The sequence below is a fragment of the Corvus moneduloides genome, chromosome 6 (assembly GCF_009650955.1).
Source record: "Corvus moneduloides isolate bCorMon1 chromosome 6, bCorMon1.pri, whole genome shotgun sequence".
Lineage (NCBI taxonomy): Eukaryota > Metazoa > Chordata > Aves > Passeriformes > Corvidae > Corvus > Corvus moneduloides.
In genome coordinates, this window is record NC_045481.1 from 52,731,020 (window position 1) to 52,744,680 (window position 13,661).

Below are 13,661 nucleotides of genomic sequence, written 5' to 3' on the forward strand. Positions count from 1 at the left end.
CACAACCTCAATTCAGAATGTACAGTTTCTTTCGGCAAATGCTAACCCATAATTCAGCATTCAAGTAAAAATTATGTAAAAAGAGAGTACTCCAGTTTTAATCAGAATAGCTCGGTTAATACAGTATAACACTTTCATACCAAAATAAAACCAGCTGGCACAACAACATATGTACACAAATACGGGCAAACACTTGGCTTTATACATTAAATCAACCAATTAATTTGCAATGTATGTGCTTAGTTGAGTTTGCATCTCATTTCTAAGATAAAACTGTGGTCCACAAATTCAAATGTTTCACACAAGAACTCAATAGTCACACGTCCCACACAGGTTCATTAATTTTCATCCATTTTAATGCTGACAGGGAGAGCTTTTACAGGAATTACAGTTCCCTCCCCTGCCCCCCTAAATCCCCAAATTTTTAAATTATCAGCAGATGTTTACGGTATCAACCATTCTAAAGAGAAACTATGACATAAAGACAACAGTTTCTTGATATCTGACGAATTGTGGACTCTGACGTTAGGAAAAATGAAATTAAAACACATTCCACATTCCTAAAGGCAAGGGAGCATGGAAGCTCTTCCATATTCACATGGTACTAAGATAATGAAACCTCAGGGTGCATAGGCAGGGAGGAGAATTCCATACAAGACCATTTTAATAAAATCCACACAACTTCAGATCAAGTCCTTGATCTGAATTAATTCATAATTAGATTTAAAGCTTTCAGGGCACAATAGCAGCACAATACTGATTGATAAAGCATTTACACTCTCAAACCATTCTCTCCTACTTCATAGAAGATTTACAGAAAAATGCAATGTGACTGCTGTGTTACTTCCCCAGCTCAACATTCTGACAGGCACACAGGCACATTATTAGGAGTCAGGAGACTAAGTAGATAATCATTTCAAACACATGACTTTTAACCTATTTTCCAAGCAAGGTATTAACAGCATAAGCATTCTGTACCAATACTAATTACAAAGCAGTAAAGCCACAAATGTGATTCTATTTACACTTTAGGTTGGACACATGCACGTTTCATCTTTCTTTATCCCTTTTCTCATCTAAGGAAAAAGTGTTCTCTAATAAAAAAGAACAAAATAGAAGAGTTTGTTACGTTGGGGGCTTTTTACAATAACTCTTTATTCTATATATGCAGCATTCAGTTTACAATTTAACTGAGAACAAATGGATGGTATGGAAAGCCTTGCTAAGGATACACAGACTGAAAGATGAATTTAAATTACAGAATCACAGGGCCACAGAATCATTTAGGTTGGAAAAGACCTCTGAGATCACTGAGTCCAACCTATGACCGAACACCGCTGTGTCAACCAGACCATGGCACGGAGTGTCACGTCCAGTTTCTTCTCAAGCACCTCCAGGGATGGTGACTCCACCACCTCCCTGGGCAGTCTGCTCCAGTGTCTAATCACCTTTTCTTCGGAGAAATTCCTCCTGATGTCCAACCTCAACTTCCCCTGGCAGAACTTGGGGCTGTGTCCTCTTGTCCTGTCACTTGTCGCCTGGGAGAAGAGTCCGACCTCAGCTACACCCTCCTTTTGGGGAGTTGTAGAGAGTGATAAGGTCTCCCCTGAGCCTCCTTTTCTCCAGGCTAAACACCCCCAGCTCCCTCAGCAGCTCCTCATCAGACTTGTGCTCCAGACCCTTCACCAGCTCTGTTGCCCTTCACTGAATTTGCCTTGGTTAATTAATACTGAGATTCCTTTTTTTCCCATTTTTCTCTTTTTATTTCTTTGAAATAAGCAGACTTTGAAAACAGCTGAATTTAGAAAAATGTACCACTAGAGAGCAAACCAGTGCTCCAGTCCTTCACAATCCATTTAGTTTAACAGGTCATAAACGTCTAAAATCTAATCCAGAAATACCTGTGCCTTGAGACGGCAAATGAATGATTTTTCTTTTTTAACATCCAATTAATAAAGTCCTGAAAAAGACTCTTCCATAGGCTACAAAATAGGTAACTGAGACTGATCTAACTATCAAAGAATTGCATGATGACCTGTGGTCATACATGATTCCACCATGCTTAAAAGATTTAGTCCCTTGTACTTAGACATGACTGAAGTCCATCAGGGTCCTGTTCCCTGCCTGTCAAACCCAGAATCCTCTTTTCTTCTGCATCCTGACTTGGTTTCTAAAGTTACAAGTAGAATATAATGCAGAGAGCTGTAAACTGTGGCTGACTTATGTCCTTAGAGCAGTTTTCCCCAAAAAATTACCAGATATTGCAAACCATCACGAAAACTTACATGCAACATCACAGTATTGAATGTTAACATTTATGTCACATGAGATTAAAAAAAAGGCTAGGAAAAATTAAGATAACCAATTTTAAAACTATATACAGCATTACATTCTTGAAAAATTAAAATACAATTAAACAAGTCATTATTTATTGTATAGGTAGAACATGGCTGAGGATATAGCATAAGTTTAAACAGAAAAATCTTATCTGGTTTTACAGCAGAGTGTTTGATTTGTTTACTTGCCCTCTTTTTTTCCCCCTCTTTTTCTGCATTAATTATATATGATAAACACATTTGGAAAATGGTGGAATTTCTTTTGAAGGACATAGGATGCAATTTCATTTTGCTCAACTTGTTTGCTTATAGCTATAAAGTGGCCTCTTAAGAGACTGGCCAAAAAAATGTGCTTGTGTGTTCAGCACACTCAAACCACAGCAATACATATATTTAAACTAAAATGTTTTCATGTATTTTAAGAAATGTTCACACCCACATCTACAGTAAAAAATATATATACAACTCCTGGCACAACACTGTAATCAGTTTAATAATTTTTACAGAAATGAGAGAACAGAACTAGAGAGAGCATGAGTGCATGTACTGCAGCTGTTTGCCTTTCTTCTTTTATAGAAGTATCCATTGAACGTATTTGTGACCTCAAATGATGAGGTAAATTAAAATATACAATAGCCAACCAATTGAACAAACAGCATCCATAGTTTATGAACTTCTTCAATAAAAGCAGCTGAATTAATAAATGCATTAAACCAGCTTTGATCCCTGACTCATAACCAATAGTTTAGAAAAATGCACTGTGATCACCACTGCTCATCATCACTCTGCTATTTATTTGATTCCTTGTTTTCTGAGAACAATTTGTTCCTCAGGTTAGCCAAAGGATGTACATGGTATTATGCCCAAGCTAGACAAATTCAGTCTTATTGGCTAAACATTTTTTAATGAGGAAGGTAACTGACAATTGCAGTCACCAGCAGATCAGGCACGATGCCCCAGATCCTAGAAAAAGGTTTAATACATTCTCAATCGTTGTGGTTAAAATCAAATACTTGTGGAGTTTAGACACATTAAGTAAGGTATTGCTTTGTTTAATCAGTGTCCTTTTGCTCTGAAAATCCCTCTACATCTATAAAAAAAGTGTAAAGCTGGGCACAGTTTGCAGCATTTCATCAAGTAATGAGATAAGAGTTTGAAAGCTTGGTATTAGAAGAAAAAGTATTAAACAAAGGGTAATTATGATAAGAAAATATTGCATATTTCCCTCAAATAAATGGGTGTTGATCAAGAGCAAAATACTTTCTTAACACCGAAATGTATATTAAATAAATAAAATACAATAAATATTAAATAACTAATTGCATCATGTATGCACAAGGAAATAGGTACTTATAGCCACAAATTAGTTTCATTTCATGTACATAAATGTCTAAGTTAAAACATTTGTGGGTTACTTGATGTCTAATAAAGGCTGATCTTACACTCCAAGTTTTCCATAGAGTGGCAATGGACTATGAAACATCTCTCTGCTTCCCACTCATTTCCATGAAATTACACTCCCTGAAAGCCACATCTGGCTGACACTGGCTGTGTTTCAACGTTGCATGGGGTAAATCAGGACAAAACTAGACATTTTCATATAAGTCTCAATTTCTGCTTAAGAAATAATGTTAAAACTTTTAGAAGAAAAAGGTGACTGATTTTGTGCTACTCCAGTGAAAAACTGCAACTCTTTTAAAGGCAACAGATGTGGCAGCCAAAAAACAAATTAAGCTTTAAAAAACAACTTCACTCATATTAACCTTATCTTCTTTTATTAAACAGAGAAATTAATTGCCAAAATCTAGCCTTCAAACTTTAACGTTTCCTCTTGAACTTCTGTAAACCTAATTTTGCCACGACAATCACATTATTTTTAGATGTCAGCTCTACTTCTAAATATTGACATTTAACTTAACCATCTAGCCAAAATCAACATTAGGAACCGAAGTAAATTATTAAAGACCAAAATGACCTACCCGTATGGTCCAAAAAAATTCTCCCTACTACTGAATGTAGCATTATCATCTGTTCCATCAACATGCAACTGAATTACAGCACACATGAACCACAGCCATCCTTCTTCTATCTTTTCACCCCCATCTTCAGAATCTGGACTGTCAGCTCTGATTCATGTTGAGCAGAGAAAAATTAGGCTTATTCCCATGTCAGAGGGAGGAAAACCAATTTAAACTGAGGTACTAACAGAAAAGTTAGAAAACACAAGGCCTTAGGTGTAGCTGTACCGTTCTGAGGGTGAAAGCCAGCAGGCATTATTTGAAACGCAAAAGAAATCTGCGCACAGAAGGTGAAGTTAAAATTGTACTTTAATAATTTGTTCAGTCCTAGAAAGAGAACAAACATCTCATATTACAAAACTTGCACTCTAGTACTTCATTACGTCAAAACCAGTTTGCCCTATACAAAATTTTGCATTGAAATTATGCCAAGTTCAGCAAGCCTGTTGTTTTTCTACTAACTGCCCAGCAAAGATTTAGAGACCATGCACAATTTCTTATTTTAGGAAAAATTATTTGAAGTTTACTTTAGTAATCTTATGCCAATTACTCATTTGGGACAGATCCCTTTCTCCTCATGTCACTTGGTGTCCGCCTGTCTTATCTGCAGCCAAATACACTCTTAGCTGCTTTATTAACAATCAAAGGCCAAAAAACATTCACCATCAATTAATTTTATTTACTTGTCAGAGTATATAAATGCATGTATCCAATAAATTCTAACACATGTATGAAAGTTAAAATAAACTAAGCTAACTGCTGCCAGAAGACAAATCTGCATCCTGCCTGCGATCTGCTGTACTGAGCTAAAACCACAGGTGAACAGATCTGCTTTGTGGTTTGCCTACGTGCACAGAACCATACCACCGCAGCTAAACTTAAACTGGAAAAATTAAACCAGTATAAAAGCCGTTATCTTGATTTGATAATTTCAAAATGGGGACAATACACTGTAGTAATGCACAGTAGGGAGTCTATCAACTAAAAAAGATAAGGATCTAAGACAGAAAAAGACGTGAAGATCATAAACTTAAACAAACAGAGTAATCTCAAGTTTTTATGACAGGTCAGCTTGTTCACTCCCCATGCACTACTGACACTTTTCAGAGTGTCAGTGAAGAGTTTGCAATGCACCTTCCAGCATTACACAAAATTTACACCACCATAATCTCTTAGATGTTCACCATTTCATACACCTCACTTTGAAAACCTCCAGAAGGTGTTGATACTGAGTATCATCTAAAAACACTGAAAGCACTTTGGAACCAAAGTAACCTCATACCCCCACTTTGCACCTTTCAGTGCAGCCTTCCCAGACAAAGTGTCTCTCTGGAATAGGCCATTGGGATGTGCAAGCCCCAGAAGATCTGGGAAGTTCAAGGTGATGCCACTGAGTTGCCCTGCAAATGCTGAAATCCCACGGGGCGTTAATCAACAGCATTAAGTAACTGCTTTTAACGTGTTAACCTTACCACTGAGGAACAGAAAAGAACCGCAGTACCAGGCCCTTAGCAAGAGCTTTGCATAAGCAAACATCATTTCAGAGCTTGGAGTTTACTACACCTTTCTGAATTTTCCCAAAGGCAGCTAACTTGATCCATGAATTCCACCCTTTGTAACTTTACACACCTAAACTGCGGTGAGAGGACTACAGACACCTACAAAATGCATGCAGAACAAATGGCAAAACTCACATCTAAGAAAGCTGTAATTCATATCCTATTTTAACTCACTATAATGTTTTATAATAATATAGAACAGCATACGTAGACATACACCAAGGCAAAATTTTACACACACAGATGACTGTTTTGGTTAATTAAAATACAGTTATTTCCTTTGAACTGCATATGGAGAAATGCATTGAAAAGACTTCCAATGAATTGCTGAATTAGTATTATACTGCTGTTTGAAAGTCAGCTGAATCTGATCTCTACTGACAAAGAAATGTCTCTGCTTAAAAGATAGCATCTCCTTGTCCTGTGAGCTGAACTTGGGGCCTCTGTTCAACAACATAGGAGTTAAGAGGACAAGGTGACCTTCACCCAACACAAGTTTTTGTACCCTGGAAAAGCATGAGTTCAGCTTGGGGATGTGTGTGCAAATCCATGAGCCAGGGGATGAATAGGACAGGAGAAATTATTACCAGAGTTATTAAAATGTAAATATGATTTCCTCTGCACAACTGTTCTCAACTTTAAATTCTGGTCTAAAGAGGATCTTAGATGTACACAAGGACATTAAAATACAAGTCTATTTCTTATAAAGAAAATTATCTGCAACCTGGCCTTTACACCAGAATAGAAAGGAAATAAGGCATTACTTAAATCTCTATATGATGCCACAACAGCCATTTTTCAGTAGATTCAGAATGATGATGATGCAACATATTAAACATTGCTTGTAAAATTGGCAAGTTTTTGAAGAAAATGCACTTTGGGGCACTGACTATAAGAAGACACTTTCAGAATAAATTTAACACTTGGGATACTAACAAAAAGTTATTAAACTTCATTTTAGGAATAACAGGCTCATCTAATATCCAAGGGGGGTCAGATTTCCCACACAAAACAGGTACAACTGAACCGAGTGTTCTCATCTTCTGGTAAAACCCAAACATCAGTGACTCATCAAGCAGCATATGCTTTAGCACAGCAGGATCACCAGCTTTCCAGTCCAAGCTGAAAAATTGTAACTTTATGAAACACAGTCATTTTGTTGGCAGTTTTTCCCTTGACTCAGGAAATATCTGTGAATGTTGCGAATCTGCCATTTTATGGTTTGGGACTTTTACAAGTTCTTTTTCCTCTTTTTGCAGGGGAGGGCAGAGAGAGGAAGAGAATGTGAATGGCAGGAAACAGGAGAGCTGTGAATTATTACTTATGTCAATTTTCCAGAGTGATATATTTAATCTTATATTTGTGATCACAATGATTTAACACACATATGCTTGAGACAACGCACAAGAATGATCTTGTAATAAGATCTTGTAACTACAATCTTGTAATAAGACCGTTATAAACAAATGTTTGGGGGTTTGTGCTGATCTCACTAAGCAAATTTTCTGTAATGCAAGAAATGCAGTTGCACAGGCTCAATTGCTGGCATAAATCATCCTCTAATTTGTTGATGGTGGGGTTGGGAAGAGAGGGCAAATTTCTTTCCAAGTGCAAAGCAATGTACAAATTGACCATTATGTTCCCAAATTATCTGAGTCAACATTTAAAAAAAAATATTCTATCTGTGGTGCTCTTCCAAACATTGTTAATGGTAAGAAGCACAGCTGAGGTCACTAGAAGTATCTGCTGAGTCAAAAGTATTAAATCAAGTCTTTGTCTGCTAAGTGGTAACATGCAGAAATCGCTGTTAGAAATAAGAACCTCATTTTAGCAAAGTGTGTACACCACACAGAACGAAACATATTAATGTATGCATGTATATGTATACAAAGATATACTTTTTTTTTGATGACTAATAAAGCTACAAACACAGAGAAACTGAGTTTTATGGGTGAACTCTGTAAAAATAAGTTATGATTTTTCTGAACACCCTTTGACTGCTCAACAGCTTCTGGCTTCAGCTGCCAGAAAAATAAACTAAGTAGACTATTTTTTTGGTTGATAGGACAAGGTTTTTCCAAATCAATGACATTTCAAGTGGATTTCACACCAATGAGGTTCGAAGTCCACGGAAAAAAATCAAAATACAGCAATGGGACATCACACACCTCCACAACCTCCCAACCCCCTTTAAAAAACCAACCAACTTTCAAGGCACTGTGAGGGGAAGGGAAATAGGGATGTTTCAACTTATTCTCTTCCTCCTAATTCCTAATCTCCTATCCTAATTCCTGCAGATACATGGAAGTGAATGAGGCACCCAGCTCTGTTTGCAAGAGCACCTAAATAGCACCTTAAACCAGGCAGAAACGTGGATAAAAAGCCAAGCATGTGCTGGAAACACAAGAGGAGAAGGAAGGAGAAACCAGTGCAGTATCTCAAATTTCTTTATACTCACGCAGGAACTTGAGGTGGGAGAGAAGTTCTGCACATGGAACTGCTCTGCAACATACTCAGGATGCCTCTAAATGACACCAGCTTTATCACTGTTAACTGGACTGCCTCTAGCAGTGTGTACCCACAATCCAACTTTATTCTCCTGTTAAGGTCAAACTTTCCAATGCTTCATTTTAAACCCAGATGAGGGCCATACCCTTATACAGTTTTAGCAAACATTACTGGGACAATTAATTGAGGCTAGCATCAAAAACCAGAACAATTGATGAAGGATTCCATGGCAGAGCTGTGTCACCTGAAATCAAATAGCACTAAGTGAGTTCTATTCCCCTATTTAATGGAGTGTATTCACCTCACTTGTGGCTAGAGATATGGAGTATTTATCAGACTAAAGTTAACAACAATCTTTTTATGTACTATCATACCCTTTTAAGAGCTGATTTCTAATCAAACTGAGCAGCACCCATGCAGATAAATTCTGGGTCAGTCAGAACTGCAACAATGCAAAGGATGATTCATAGATGTCACCAAAGAAAACAGCATTCTGTTTGTGGTCCAGGGGTAAGGAGCTGAAAAGAGGCCATCAGCTGATTACTAGAGCCTGTGCTTTCCTCTGGAAAACTTGTTATGACATGCAACTGTCAAGAGACTGAACTGAATCCAGGACTTTCAGAGACACCAGGGAGGATACTTTTTCCCTGAAGACTACACAGCTTTTACAGCTGCTATATTAATCTTGCACCCTAGGTTATCATGGTACCACTTAAGTATTGTATGTGAGTACAAACTCCTTACACTTTCAGTAGCATTTATTTACAAATCATCCTGTAACAAACAACTGAAGCAGGAACGAAGGGAACCAAAACAACAGAAGTCTTCTTGACTTGAGTCTTCCCTTGAGTCTTCTCAGACTCAACCCTAAAAGGTTTGTATTATTATGCAGAAGGCTCCAAAAAGGTTTGATGGTTCTCTTCTAGCATTCACAAGCTGAGAAATTAGTTTGTTTTCAATTCCCAGCTTAATTAATTACAGAAGCTTCCAAGTGGTTGATTCCTTTTTTTTTTTTTTTTTGTGTGAAGATGATTCTGCCAAGCCAAACATCTCATCTGCTGCTCTGGCTGAATTCCGACCAGTCTCATGTATCAGCAAGGTTTACCTGGTGAAGGCTACTGGGAAAGAAGTGGTTTTGTGGAGTTTTTTTGAAATTTAATCTTCTTTTTGCTTCAGTAAGTTATAACATTCAGTTAAGGAAAAACTGAACTGTATTTAACTGTGCAAAATACTGTCCACATTTCATTTCAAGACCTGGGCACTGTGTTTCATGGATTGTTTAATGAGGCACGCATCTGAATGGTTAAATCAATATTACTGTCATAGCCCAATGCTCCATGAGCTTAGGTTTCATTACAGATTGTACATGTGCTGAATTCTTGTCTAATGACCATGTAACAGGGCACATTCAATTATTCTCTTTGGGTTTCAGAAAGAAACAGGAAGTTTGGCTATAAACAATGCAGTCATAGAATAAATTTCACCACAGCAAGTTCATCTGAAAAATATGCATTCTTTACAACACAGCCAGGAATGGCATTATGAGAACCAACATCCTGCTGCACTCAGTTTTTTATTGTTTTTTACTTTGGGTTATTTTGCATTAATACTTAGGCAATATAAGAAAAAAACCCTTTTAGTTAATACTGGATGTTTTGTGATGAGCATTACTTCAAAGATGTGGATAGGGAATCAAAAGCAGCTGCTAGAAACCACAGGATAAATAACAAGTTTGCTAAATTTAGTTTATGTTATGAAATACATAGAGTGGAGGAAGAGTCAGCCATTGTAAATTTTTATCAGCTGGGAAAGAATTACTATAGAATATTTCACTCTCTACTTCTAAAATAAAGGAAATATGACAGACGTTAAATTTTTTAAGAGCAATGTGTCAGTTGATCAACACTAAATATACTTTGAGATTAAAATACATCTAATATAGGGGTACTTTTCTGCTTTTAAATTCTTCTAAAAATCTACAAAAATATCCACCTAAACTGTAGCACTGCTGAAATGAGAGTAACTATTACTCTCTGGCTTCCAACAGTGCCTAGAAAAAGCACACCATTATTATTATTATTATTACTAAAATACATCTTTCAATTACTCAACAGAAAGGGTAACCTTTCAACTCCAGTATTACATGAACATAGTACTCCTGGATTATTAGAAATATTTTCTTAAAATAATCAATAATGATACAGTCCTTCACTAAAAGAACAAGAAATTACTTTACTCAGCTATTTATTTAATCTTAACTAATTCCATTATACTTAGTGCCAAGGTTTTACTTATTTTTTAATTTTCATGTAGGAAAGAAGGTATTTCAAAACATAACAATGGCAGTCTGCAATTACAGATTGGATTGGGTTTTCCCCAGATTCTAGAGTCTAAAGATTCCAAGTATTAAATCAGAGCAGATATTCTGTGAAGTACTCTACATCAAATGGGAAACAAAATGTTATTTTTGAAAGCGTGAGGTTGCCAAAAAATAATTAAATACATGTTAAAAAACAAACACTGCCAAGTAGCTGACACCTCAAATCTGACCCAGCTAAAAACTGAATAATTACTGCATCAGTTTTTAAAATCTTGCCAATGCATGCACTTACAGAAATATGGATATACACTACAGCATCCTTGTGCACATTTGTTCTAATGGAGCAGGCCAGCAGAGGGAGCAGAAGTTAATAAACCTTTTCCTAGAACAAGGCTGAGAATCATCTATGCTATGTCAAACACGAAAGGAAATGAAAGGAACACCATATTGCTTATCCCATTTAAAAAGGAAAATGTGGTGCAGAAAAAGAAAATCTATGACATGTTTTTGGCTGGGCTTTTTTTTTTTGTTGTTGTTGTTGTTTCAAAGCAGATGAAAACTCCAAACACACAAACAAGGTACCTCAAGCTCATCTTTTGCAAAAATACACGGATTTCTGTAAGACAAAAAAATGCACCCTTAGCAGGAACAGCCAAATATTTTCTCAAGTTGCGCTCCATGACACTGATCTATTGTTTGTAGGCACTTCTTTCTGCATTTTTGTTTCTTATTGTAGATCTCTTACCTGCAGGTTAATCTCTGCTTCATAGAAAGTTAGGCAGGAGCAGTAGTGCCTCTCTGAGTCTATGTCAGTCAAAACCACCACGAAGAACGTTGGCTGTTTCCTCTCTTTCGAAAGCTGCCATCCTCCAGGCTGGCAAAACTAAGGAAGCAAACAGACAGACACAGGTAAGCTGTGATACCAATTGTTTTCAGAAATATGAAAAGTATTTCAACATTATCAAGGAGCTCATTTAATTTAAAGTGAACATATGCAGGGTTGCAAAATTTGAAGAAAATGGCGAAAACCCAATACGTCTTGAACTTGGTAAGACTGAGAAAAATTTAGCTCTACAAACATCAAGGGAGAGAATAAACACTGTGAAAAGAAAATGTGTTCCTTTAAATACAGTATTCAAGAGCATCTTTGTGGTGTTTAACAGGAAATAACAGGAGTAAATTGACACATTAAGTAGATTTCATTTGGTTAAAAGGTTAGAATATGAAACTAAAATCCTTGTGTCTTAAAACATCTCTACATTTTTAATTTCTTCACTTATTTCACCAATAATTTATCTAATCAAACACAGGTACATATCACTTGCACCCACTTGCAAAAGTATTCAATACTCACTCCTAAAAAGAGCAATATTTTTCACCTATTTATTGATTACCTCTGTAAACTTCATTGTGAACATTTGAACTTTTACATGCACAAGCAGCCTAAACAGAGAACTACAGCTCAACAGCAAAGTGGAAATTGTGAGGTTTTTCTTCCTTTTTAAATGACTAGAGTAAAATACCACTTAAAAACTTGTTCTCTATAATGTAATAGTGTGCTGAAATTCAGGGATCAGATTGCTGGAGATACCTGAGATGGCCTTTATGGAATACTGTACTGCCCCTTTCTTTTACTGAAGCCTGAAGTCACATCCACAAAAAAATCAAAAGTGCATTTTTAATCGCAAAATTACAAACCTAGAATTTAGACAAAAAAGCAGTAACCCCTGTATGTATTAGTAGTAATAATAATAAAAACCCACAATGAGATTCCTAGAATTTTTAAACAATGCAGATACCAAAGGAACCAAAGAGATAGGTCAAAATCTCAAGTTTCCAGAAATTGCTTCATTCCTCTAGACAGATGTTAAAGACTGAAAGAACAAAAAGAGTAAGTTGTAAACAAACATTTCCTACAGATTCATCTTTAGAACCTCTACAATAAAACCTGGGTAGTCTTAGGTGAACAGCAATTAAAACTCTGCCTCTGATATACAGTTTCTTTTATGATCCTGGGAAAATCTTCCAAACCAAAATTTTCTCATGTTACATTCTTCAAATTCTAGAGAGTCAGCTTAACACTTGTGAGTCTTTATCCTTAGAAGTGCGAAGCACTCCCTTCTACATCTGGGAATAACTGCTCTGAACATCAAAAAGTACTCTGTGAAAAGACATCCTAGTCATTCCAAGCTAAGCATCCAGTATTAGTCTATGATTTTGATAACACTGGCCTAATCTCCTTTTGTTTTTCATCCCATGTCAGTTAAACATAAGAAGATACTGCTATTAATCTTGCAGGACTGCTATAAAGATAATGTAATATGGTCAATATATACAGACATTATAACAAAAACATCATTAAAAAGTTTGACAATAAAAAATTATTAAGAGTTCTCTATGCATTGCAGAGTTTGAGGGGTGTCTGTGTAATAAATGAAGCCTGGAATCCACAGTTCAACAAGATAAGCCCCAAAACTGTGAATTGCTGTTTGCTCAACAAGTATGAGCCAAAATGCAAAGAATGCAGTAAGAGCCTAATAATTAATAAAACTTTTCTGCAATATGCCATTAAAACCAATTTATCCATACAAGGTAGGTCAAATTAAGGCTGTTCATGCAGAACTAGCTTGGGCTTAAGGTCCAAATGCTCCAGTTTACAATCTCAACACTCCTTCAGATCTGCCAAGTCTCCCAGTCTTGACAGGAGCTCCTTGCTGGTGCCACTGCCCTTCACCTTTAGAGTTGACGCCCCATCTCACACCTGGGAACATCAATCTCTCAGATTTCTGAGTGTCTGGAACTCCTGGATAAAGTACCACTCTGCCCATTCCAAATCCTACCCTACTAAAGGCACAGAAGCACTTTGGAGTTATTTAAAAAGAACTCTTTTTATTGTAAAAATGGATTATTAGCAGGTCTG

At 36.5% G+C, this 13,661-nt stretch overlaps 1 protein-coding gene across 6 annotated transcripts in view; it reads right to left on the reverse strand.

Moving 5' to 3' along the window:
• Positions 1-13,661, reverse strand: part of SBF2 (SET binding factor 2) — a 234,630-nt gene that overhangs the window by 121,921 nt on the left and 99,048 nt on the right. For all 6 annotated transcript variants that reach the window (XM_032112338.1, XM_032112341.1, XM_032112339.1 and 3 more), the window contains exon 3: positions 11,487-11,624. In XM_032112338.1, coding sequence (XP_031968229.1) covers positions 11,487-11,624 — 138 coding nt within the window. The remainder of the gene's footprint in view (positions 1-11,486; positions 11,625-13,661) is intronic.